This window comes from Tachysurus fulvidraco, chromosome 1, assembly GCF_022655615.1.
Source record: "Tachysurus fulvidraco isolate hzauxx_2018 chromosome 1, HZAU_PFXX_2.0, whole genome shotgun sequence".
NCBI lineage: Eukaryota > Metazoa > Chordata > Actinopteri > Siluriformes > Bagridae > Tachysurus > Tachysurus fulvidraco.
The window spans coordinates 47,199,606-47,211,353 of NC_062518.1; the positions used below are offsets into that span (position 1 = coordinate 47,199,606).

At 38.3% G+C, this 11,748-nt stretch overlaps 1 protein-coding gene across 2 annotated transcripts in view; it reads left to right on the top strand.

Moving 5' to 3' along the window:
- ptprn2 (protein tyrosine phosphatase receptor type N2) overlaps positions 1 to 11,748 on the top strand; it is a 202,186-nt gene that overhangs the window by 182,542 nt on the left and 7,896 nt on the right. For both annotated transcript variants that reach the window (XM_047817727.1, XM_047817734.1), the window contains 2 exons: positions 4,125 to 4,244; positions 4,785 to 4,951. In XM_047817727.1, the coding sequence (XP_047673683.1) occupies positions 4,125 to 4,244; positions 4,785 to 4,951 (287 nt within the window). The remainder of the gene's footprint in view (positions 1 to 4,124; positions 4,245 to 4,784; positions 4,952 to 11,748) is intronic.

Genomic DNA, 11,748 nt, shown 5'->3' on the forward strand with positions numbered 1-11,748 from the left:
GGTGTGTTTTGAAACCTGGTGTCTTAGTAAATGTTGAAATAAATGCTATAGAATCAAATGGGCGGGCACAGAAGCCTTTATTATTGCCACATATACATTACAGCACAGTGGAATTCTTTTCTTCACATACCCCAACTAAGGAGGTTGGGGTCATAGTGCAGGGGCAGCTATGAAACAGGGACGGTTGAGGGCTTTGATCAAGGACCCAGCAGTGGCAGCTTGGCTGTGCTGGGCCTTGAACCCTGATCCTCTGATCAACAACCCAGAGCCTTAACCAGTTGAGCCACCACTGCCCCCAGTTGGTGGACCTGGGCTATATGAATAGCTGTTACTGCACTATGAGTGTAGACAGGAAGTACCCAAGTGGGCATAGTGGTATCTCAGAGCTGTGTGCAGTCATGTTTTTGAATTAGCCGTCGCTCTTATTTCCAGACTCACCTGCAAATTCCGATCCCGAACAAGCAGCTGAATCACATCCCATTGGACTATGAGTGGAACATCTATAGATTTCTTTCATATACAACAATGAGTATGGAAAAAGCTTTGGGAAGAGTTGTCAGATGTTGCTGTGAGATGTTGAGCTTTTCATCCCAACTGTGAGATTTAGTTTTGAACTCAGCTTTAAGAAACGATCTATTTAGCTTTTCTTCTATCCTTGTATTAATGCTTATCTGTTGTGTTTAACAAAACTGCCAGTCTGCCTGAAGATCTCTGAAACCTCACAGTGGTTTTCCTCGCACGTTTTTATGTCTTGCCAAAGCTAAGCGCAGAAAAAGATTAAAAGAGTAAAAGATTTCATTTTCCTGTAGTTTATACACGAAAATATTTTAATAATGCAATGGGAAGGGATTTCACATGACACCACATAGAAATATCAGCTTATTCCAATTGTTGCAAAGCATCTTTACAGAAATGTATAAATTCTGGGAAAACTCCCCGAGAAGAAACATTGAGAGAGTCTACAGGGAAGTCATCCTCTTTTGGATGACACCAGAGAGTGTAACTCCTACTATATGAGAAAAAAAGAAGAACTAATCACTGATGGAGACTTGGTATTCTTGGGGTGTGGTGTCCTAGTGGCTAAGATATTGAACTAAGAATTAAAAGGTTATGAGTTCAAATCCCAAGTCCACCAAGCTTCCACAGCTGGGCCCCTGAGAAAGGCCCTTAACCCTCAATTGTTCAGTCGCTCTGGATGATTGTGTCTACCAAATTCCATAAATGAGACTTAAGTGCAAAAGTTATCATGCCAGCTGCAGCCCTAGTGCCATCTCCATAGTTTCTACAGAAAGTGCAACCATCCACAGGTTTCTGAGGTATATCCAGGCTCCCTGGGTTCTTATCATCAGTGATGCGCCGCTGACCAGAAATATTCAGTATGGATCTGGAGATCACACCTGTCAGGACGTATCACTTACCACCGAGACATGCATTTCAAACCCAACCTGTTAAAAGATTGGGTTGCTGTTTGCTATTCATTTAAGCTCCATGGTAGACGATCGTATGTAGGAGATCTTGCTCTCTGTTAAAAGAGCACTTTTGATTGCACTCCCTGCTCACACAAATTGATTACTCTAATGCTTTTGATGTCAGGCGACCTTCCCTAGCAACCGGTATGCATTTGCCAACTAATGGGACGGCTGCTTAATTGAGGTAACCGGTTGCTTGTATTTATCATTTTACCAATTACTGCCTGAAAAAAATGATGATTTCAATTGAATTAATTTCATCTGTCTGAATCAGAAGGAGCTGGAAGTGTCCAGACTACGAAAGCTTTCATTAAACGTGCTCTGTTTAGATTCCCGATGAATATGAATGCGTCGATCCCTATCGATTATTGCGGCATGTTTATGTCATTGTCTGTCGTTGCGATTAAGAGCAAAAGAAAATGCGCCCGTCATTATCTGGAAAGTCACCTGCTCCGGCGGTGTGAAGTGAATGAACAGGATTTGTTCTGCTCCGTCAGCACCATTGTTTGCTGCTTAGGCTTTGACCTTTGCTTAACCTTGCATAGCAACGTTATTCACTGACAATGTTTAATCACCTGCTTTGGAAGGTTTGCATTAGCTCATCAGACGGCTCCAGTCTGCGGAGTCGTTACTCTGAAATGACGAACAAAACATCATGACTTAGTGGCTTAATGAGCTAATGAAGCAGAAGAACCAGATCAGAAATCATTTTTACGATTTTTAAGCAGCCGTTTAATCAAAGCATTGAAATGGAACAATTGGGGAAAAAATAGCGGGCTGTGTTTCAAGTTGTGGGGACCGGGAGATAGACAGAAACCTGGGACTGCCCGTGGATGGATCATGTCCTGTTATGTTTACTGTAATTCCAGATTAAAAAAAAACAGCTTAAACAGCACATAATACTTACAGAATTTAAAGATATCATTTTTTGTTTTCATTGTATGTATTGCCTAGAAACCCTTTGGGGCAATTTTCACATTGTAGCTGTTGAGTCACACAAGCAGCTCTAATTCTTTCAATTTTCTGCCTCTGAAGCAATAAACAACCTCCTAATCCCTAGAGCCCTAGAGTTACACCACTCTTTATTTTAACTGCTTTACTAATCTAATCTAAATGCTAGCCAATGCTAGCTAGGACAGGAAATAGTGTCGCTATGGTTACAGCAGGTGCCTCGTGCCTTTTTTTTTACCCATGTCGACATGTACAAGGTGAGCACTAAATAAATCAATAAAAATGAAAGCACTGTTAATTAACAACTAAAAGTTAGCCCGATCTAAACGATATATCACCTTTTTGCTGTCGATCTCAGGTGCCACTGTATGATGATCTGGGTTTTTTTTAATGCCAGTCCTATTGGCGTAGCGTTGCGGTGTATTTCACTATAACGGCTCCCGAGAGACACGCAGAACGTGAGTGTGATTAGTTTATGGTCAGGACCATTGTGTTTTTATTGCCCCTCGTAAAAGTCAGTGTTTTCCCCTCATTTTCCTAACGGCCACAGAGGGCCATTATATCTCAGAAGGACATGGAGAAAGTGTGATTAGAAGAAATGGAGCGAGAAATGGCGGCTCAGACAGACAAAAGTGAGAGAGATAAAGAGGGAGGGACGGCGGCGGCAAGCCGAGCGAAGGAAAAGCGGGGCGGTGAGATGAACTTAAACTTCAATTACAACGTGGAAACGGTTCTGCTAATAATAGCCAGTTCGGCCGCAAGGGAACGCTTTGTTAAGTGAAACATATGCTACATTTAAGTTAGTTCAGAATTATTGCATGGATCCAAAGGCAATAAAAGTCGGAGCGTTACGGCGTGTATATTTAACTGTACAATAGCAGACTAGAATCTTAGGATGGCTTCAGCAGGATGGACTTAAGAGTCACTGAATTCTCTGGATCACTTAATTCAGTTTGGAGTTTAAAAGGAAAGCATCTTATTTATATTTGTTTCAGTTGTGTAATTAGACAGCGCCTTGCATAAGTATTCACCCCCTGGACTTTTTCACATTTTGAATTTATATATTCTGGGACTGATATAGACTTATTTACCGTTTGGATTTTTTACCATTTGATTTTCACATCTAACATTTAAATGTTAGGCTGAGCGATTCGAAAAGACTTTTTCATATAGCTTTCAACTGCTCCAGCGTAGTTTCGCCAACGTGTTTAGAGTTATTGCCTTCTTACGTACAACCTCTATGTAATTATGTGGCTTTGGGTTGCAGCAGAACTAATTTACAGATTTAGTGCTGAATAGTTACACAGTCATGCCACTGATTTTTCTCATAACTAAAATATGTTGTGTAGATTTGTGACATTTAATCCCAATTAAGTCTGGGTTGTAAATCTAAAAAGTGTGGAAAAGAGGGCAGGGATGGAATGGGGGCGTGAATACTTATGCAAGGTACTTCACAATATAATCCTGGGAAATATATTATATTTAAATTCTACTGTTGATGTAAATTGTGAAAGTGACATGTTAGCTCGGTGTGATATGGACTGCTAGTCCAAACGGGTTGCTCAGAATCTAAAAATAAATAAATAAATAAAGTGTTTAGAAGCATCCTTGCAGTTCATGATCTCGAGGATCAGATTGTGTATTTCTAGATCTGTCTGAAAGAACTCGATGCTTATGCTCTTCTTCATTTCTCCACTGTTGTAGATGGTGTGGGAGAGTGGCTGCGTGGTGATCGTCATGCTAACGCCGCTATCAGAGAATGGAACCAAACAATGCCACCAGTACTGGCCGGACGAAGGGTCTGACCTGTACCACATCTATGAGGTAACGTTCTGATTGGTGTGTGATCGTCCACTTGAGTAGAACTTTTTGAGACAGTCCACTACATTCCACCCTGGTCTTATAGATGTAGTTGTGGAGTGGGTCTGTACTGACCAGCCAAGGAACCAGAATTCTCAGTGATACAGTAGGTCACCATCAGTGCACCATCTCATCAGCCTGGAGCAAGATTTAGTTCCTGCTCTAATCGTACATGCTTTCTTTGATAGTCAGATCCTCCTTAAGTCATTGATTCCATGGATCCAGTGAGCTTAGATGAGGCTTAGTGCTAAACTTGGCAAGGTAGTATTTCTCCAGAAACAGGGTTCAGGACAACAAGTTTCCTGAGACTAAAGGAATTGTATGGAGATTCATCCAATCACTTTGGGATTTAGACTATGCTGTTTTTGGTGAATGGAAGTGTCTTTCTTACCTAAACATTCCTTTAAAGTCCTTCCAATAAACCAGTGCCTTGAGGTACTTTTCAGTCTCCACAATCCTCTGGCACATCCTAGCAGGGATTCAGTTATCCTCTTTTACCTCCAGGTCAACTTGGTGTCAGAGCACATCTGGTGCGAGGACTTCCTGGTGCGCAGTTTCTACCTGAAGAACATCCAGACCAATGAGACGCGTACCGTAACACAGTTCCACTTCCTATCCTGGATGGATCAGAATGTTCCTGAGTCAGCTCGAACCCTGCTGGATTTCCGTAGGTGTGTAAACTCATCTTTCTACTGGCTGGACACCAGGAGAGATCATTTTTTTCCTGGTTTATGGGGTATAGAGTTCTATACTACTGTACCCAGTACTGTAGCTTGTACGTTTCATTTCTGTGGTTCTCGATTGAGATGATTAACTGCACAGGTTCTTGCTTGAATTGAACATATTTTCAGTAACAGTTCTTTGGCCTTCAAGTTCCAATTCATTGTGGTGAATTGTGGTGGTAAAAATACACAAAAAATACCATTCAAATCCAATTGTTGTTATTTTTTTCCATTCTTTTTGCATCACCGCAAATAAGCAGCAGTCCCTCTGTAACGATCCTTAATTCCGACACTTTCGTTAAATGGAAAAAACGCTCAGCGATAAATCTATAGTGAAGAAAAAGCCGATGGCAGCACAAAAAGTCCTCATTTTTCTTCTGGTCTAAACGTCTTTAATAGAGCGGCAGAAAGCACACTCACAATGGGCCGGTTGGCTTCAGCTTTATCACACAGACATTCATGCCGCTGGTGGGTAAATAATAGTATATCGGCAAATCTGCCAGCCTCCTGTTTACTTTTCTTCCATCTATTTGAGCTTAAATGGGAAAATATTGGTAATGGCAGCAGGCTGTCACAATTCCCTATATTTATCTCATATTATCTTCTCTTTTTTTCTAGAGGTGAAGGTCAAAAATAATGTTTTGTTTTCGTTCTTTCTTTTATGTCATGTCTCTTTTAGCTTTCAGTTCACGCTTCCTTTAACTTTCGGTTCCGTGTGTGACCTTTAAGATAACCCCGGTGTTCAGATGAGTCTGTTGTGTGACGTTATTGACTTCAAATTTGTATGATTTTCACTGTTTATTCCAAGCGTAAACTTCGGAACAGCGAAGGTTCATTATTAGTGGGGGTTCCTTCTTATACTAGTCAGTGTGAACGAGCTGTAGCAATAGAAACCATGAGGTATTAGAACGAGCGCATTAATGTTAACCGGTGATTTGGAGCTGTGGCGTTAACTGATAGTTCTAGTGACTGTTTTTCCAGTTTTATGGTCCTTCAGCTAAGTAAAAACAAAGCCCCATATCTTTAAATCAGAGACCTCAGTAATTAAAGGGAAAACATCCGTTTGTATTTTTAGGCTTCTGAACAACGACAACATGATGGGGCACGTTTCTGTCCGGATCCTACTGGAATCTTCTAGCATTCTCTCAGCATGTGGATTTACTTCATTCTCTCAGCGGATTTTTTGCTATGTTTAATGCCGAGACTTGTTCTGATGTCGGCAGCCATTTTGGTGCTGTCATGAATGTTTCATGCATTGAATGACAGACACTTTACACTCACTTTTCTCTCTCTCTCTCTCTCTCTCTCTCTCTCTCTCTCTCTCTCTCTCTCTCTCTCTCTCTCTCTCTCTCTCTCTCTCTCTTTCTCTTTGGTTGGCCAGCTAATTAGCGGTTGCCACTGTCATTTTTGTGATGTTGCAGCTAGTTATATGAGCCCAGTTGCATAGTCACAAAAGTGATCATTGGAAACTGTATCTCTTCTTCCAGGCCCTGCACCCTTCCTCCTCCTCCTCCTCCTCCTCCTCCTCTTCCTCCTCCTCTTCCCGCTCCTTTAATCTCACCATCCTTTTTTTCACGTTCCTCTTTCCTTTCCACTCTTCTCTTTTTTAGCTCATATGAACATTATTCTTTCTGTGTTCCTTTTATGTGGCTCCATCGTTTCTCTCACGCTTAATTTCTCTATCTCTCTCTCTCTACCTTCTTAAAATTCACTCTCTTTTTCTCAATGCTCCTCTTTCTCCTTCTGTGTAATTTCCTCCGTCCTTCCTTCTATCCCAGCCCATCACCGTATATGTTTTTCCATTTTTTATATAATCCTTCCATCTTTCCTTTTTCCTCTTTCATCATTTCTCCTTCTCTTCTTTCGACCCATTTTCTACAATTTTCTGACTCTCCCTTGCTCTCTTACTATACCTCAGTATCCCTTCATTGTTATACCCTTTCCTATCTTCCTCTCCCTTTTCCACATCCCATCTTTTCCTCAGTTTCTGTCCCTCTGTTCCTTTCTCACCATGTTACCCACCAGTCTGGTTACTTTCTTCTTTGTTGATACCACCTTGTTCTCTCTTTCTAGATATTCGTCTCTTTATGGTTTTTGTCCACTTTTTTCTATTTTTTCCACATTTTCTAATCTGTATTTCCAAGATAATTCCTCATCCTGCTGCTTCAGTCATCTAAGAATTACCTCTCTCTCTCTCTCTCTCTCTCTCTCTCTCTCTCTCTCTCTCTCTCTCTGTGTGTGAAACATCAGATCATTTTCACTGCTTTTTGCACTTGTATCTCAAAGGCTACATTTATTTCATTATTTTTTTCCCCACTCATCTTATTTTCATGATTTTTTTTTCAGATAAATTTTACAATTTTTTTCTTTCTTTCTTTCTTTTATTATTTTTTTTAAAGGAGGTCATTCAAAATGAATAATCCTTCGATAATCGTCCTCAATGGATATGTTTTTCTCGTTTTCCTTGGCACTGGTAAACAACCTTGAGGTTTTCAGTCAGATGTGTCAGCGAGAGAGAGAGAGAGAGAGAGAGAGAGAGAGAGAGAGAGAGAGAGAGACAGACAGAGAGAGCGAGAGAGAGAGAGAGAGAGAGAGAGAGAGAGAGAGAGAGAGAGAGACGCATCATGAAAAGAAATCACAAAAGCATCACATTGAACTCTTGTAAAACACAAAATTAGGGCTAAGAGATTTGGTTTCCATGGTAACCCCAAGGGCGGTGTGAAAAGCATGAGAAGTGTGTGAGTGTGGGTGTGAGTGTGTGTGTGTGTGTGTGTGTGTGTGTGTGTGTGTGTGTGTGTGTGTGTGTGTGTGTGTGTGTGTGTGTGTGTGTGTGTGTAGGGGGTGTTTTTCCACTCAGGCGTGTAACACTGCTAATTGTGTGTTAATGGTAATGTGTCCCAGCCCACTGTAGTGTTCATCACCCCTTTAACAGGGTTTATCGCTCTCATTTTCACAATTTGTTTGACTGCACAAACATTATAATGTTTATAGAATTTTATTAGAGCACTCTGGTGAGACAGCCACAGTTCAGTGTTTCAGAGCAATAATAATAATAATAATAATAATAATAATAATAATAATAATAATAATAATAATATTAATAATAATAATAATAATAATAATAATAATAATAATAATAATAATAATAGGTTAGAGGTGTGTGGAATGGTGTACAGTTTATAGATGTATATGTATATAGAAGACACTATAATATATAAATTAGATAGATAGCTATAAGTGTATAAGTGTATAAGTGTATAATACATTGACCTATACCTATCAAGGTATAGTACATAGCTATATTTGTCCTTTGCTATATTTGCTATATAGATCCACGTATAAAATAGAAATCGTGTAGTGTATAGATAAGTTTTTAGATTATAGAACAGCAGTGTATAGAACAATGTACAGTGTATAGAACAGTGCAGTGTATACAGTAGATCAATATGTAGAGCAGTGTTTAATTTATTGAACAGTGCATAGTTTATAATACAAAGTATAGTGTATAGAACATAGCATAGATCAGTCTATATAAAAGTGTATTGTGTATAGAGTAGAGTATAGATCAGTGTATATAATAGTGTATAGTGTAAAGATCAGTATATACTTTATAGAACAGAATATAGTGTATACAACAGAGTATAGATCAGTGTATAGAATAGTGCATTGTGTATAGATCACTATATAGTGTATACAACAGTGTATAGTGTAAAGAGCAGTTCCGTTTATATTGTGAATATCAGTGTAAATAACAGTGTATAATATATAGAAAAGAGTATTGAACAGTGTATACAACCGTGTATAGTGTATAGAACAGAGTACAGAACATTGTGTAGTGTATAGGACAGTGAATAGTGAATAGAACATTGTGTAGTGTATAGCAGTGGTCCCCAACCTTTTTTTCGCCGCGGACCGGTCAATGTTTGATCATTTTACCGCGGCCCGCTGGGGGTGGGGGGTGGCGGCTATACAATTAAATCAAAATTAATAATTTTGATTTAATTGTATTTTAACATGCCTTTTTTAACTCTTTTCAACGCTTAATCAATGAGAACCCTGATCTCGTTGCAATGAGACGGTTCCATCTGGGGTAATAGGAGACAATGATGCCCGAAGTGTGTTGCTTATGACCAGTTTATTCCGTTGTTTTGTTTCGGTTGCCGTCACTGCAGAAATCCCCGCTTCACACAGATAGCATGTCAGAAATGGCAATAGGGATTTAAGTGCTGTGGTGGCAAACTCAGGGTATTCCGCCATGACTTTAATCCAGAACACCGGCAGAGTTTCTAACTTTCTAACGACGTCTGTTTCGTGCTCATTTTTGCTAATTCGTGGGTTAAATTTGAGCAAACACAATATACACGTACACCAAGCACTGTTAAACATGACAAAGTACCGGTGAACAGAGAGAAGAGCGATACACACCTCTCCACCAAAGCTACAACGCCACTGCCGCTTGCAGCCGCTCAGCTCCAGACGCCACCTAAACCCGGCCCGATATCATGATATTTTGCGCATGCACGGTATTGGTGCGGCTTTAGGTGACATCTCTCAGTTAACCTCTCCTCCATGGAAAGCCCCGAGAGAAATACACCACAGGAAATAAAATGGAAATAATTTAATGTTCGCGGCCCGGGGGTTGGGGATCACTGGTGTATAGGACAGTGAATGGTGAATAGAAGATTGTATAGTGTTTACAACATTGTATACTGTATGAAACAGAGTATAATGTATAGTGTATAGAACAGAGTATAGTGTGTAGAACAGAGTATAATGTATAAAACAGAGTATAGGGTATATAACAGAGTATGGTGTATAGTGTATAGAACAGAGTATAGTGTATAGTGTATAGAACAGAGTATAGTGTATAGAACAGATTATAATGTATAAAACAGAGTATAGTGTGTAGAACAGAGTATAATGTATAAAACAGAGTATAGGGTATATAATGTATAGAACAGAGTATAGTGTATGCAACAGAGTATAATGTATAAAACAAAGTATAATGTATAAAACAAAATATAATGTATAAAACAAAGTATAATGTATGGAACAGAGTATAGTATATACAACAGAGTATAGTGTATAGAAAAGAGTATAATGTATAAAATAAAGTATAGTGTGTAGAACAGAGTATAATGTATAAAACAGAGTATATTGTATATAACAGTGTATAGTGTATATAACAGTGTATAGTGTATAGTGTATATAACAGTGTATAAAAAGTATAGTGTATATTACAGTGTATAGGGTATATAACAGAGTATAGAGTATATAACAGTGTATAGAGTATAGTGTATACAACAGTGTAGCGTGTATAAAACAGTGTAGCATGTATAAAACAGTGTAGCGTGTATAAAAAAGTATAGTGTGTAGAACAGAGTATAGTGTGTAGAACAGAGTATAGTGTATATAACAGTGTATAGAGTATAGTGTATACAACAGTGTAGCGTGTATAAAACAGTGTAGCGTGTATAAAACAGTGTAGCGTGTATAAAGAAGTATAGTGTGTAGAACAGAGTATAGTGTATATAACAGAGTATGGTGTGTAGAACAAAGTATAATGTATAAAACAGAGTATATTGTATATAACAGTGTATAGTGTATATAACAGTGTATAGTGTATAGTGTATATAACAGTGTATAAAAAGTATAGTGTATATTACAGTGTATAGGGTATATAACAGAGTATAGAGTATATAACAGTGTATAGAGTATAGTCTATACAACAGTGTAGCGTGTATAAAACAGTGTAGCATGTATAAAAAAGTATAGTGTGTAGAACAGAGTATAGTGTGTAGAACAGAGTATAGTGTATATAACAGAGTATGGTGTGTAGAACAGAGTATAATGTATAAAACAGAGTATAGTGTATAGAACAGAGTATAGTGTGTAGAACAGAGTATAGTGTGTATAACAGAGTATAGTGTGTATAACAGAGTATAGTGTATATAACAGAGTATAGTGTATAGAACAGAGTATAGTGTGTAGAACAGAGTATAGTGTGTAGAACAGAGTATAGTGTGTAGAACAGAGTATAGTGTATATAACAGAGTATAGTGTGTAGAACAGAGTATAGTGTGTAGAACAGAGTATAGTGTGTAGAACAGAGTATAGTGTGTAGAACAGAGTATAGTGTGTAGAACAGAGTATAGTGTGTATAACAGAGTATAGTGTGTATAACAGAGTATAGTGTGTAGAACAGAGTATAGTGTGTAGAACAGAGTATAGTGTATATAACAGAGTATAGTGTATATAACAGAGTATAGTGTGTATAACAGAGTATAGTGTGTAGAACAGAGTATAGTGTATATAACAGAGTATAGTGTGTATAACAGAGTATAGTGTGTATAACAGAGTATAGTGTGTATAACAGAGTATAGTGTATATAACAGAGTATAGTGTGTATAACAGAGTATAGTGTATATAACAGAGTATAGTGTATATAACAGAGTATAGTGTGTAGAACAGAGTATAGTGTATATAACAGAGTATAGTGTGTATAACAGAGTATAGTGTATATAACAGAGTATAATGTATATAACAGAGTATAATGTATATAACAGAGTATAGTGTATATAACAGAGTATAGTGTGTAGAACAGAGTATAGTGTGTAGAACAGTGTATAATATGTAGAACAGAGTATAGTGTATATAACAGAGTATAGTGTGTATAACAGAGTATAGTGTATATAACAGAGTATAGTGTATATAACAGAGTATAGTGTGTATAACAGAGTATAGTG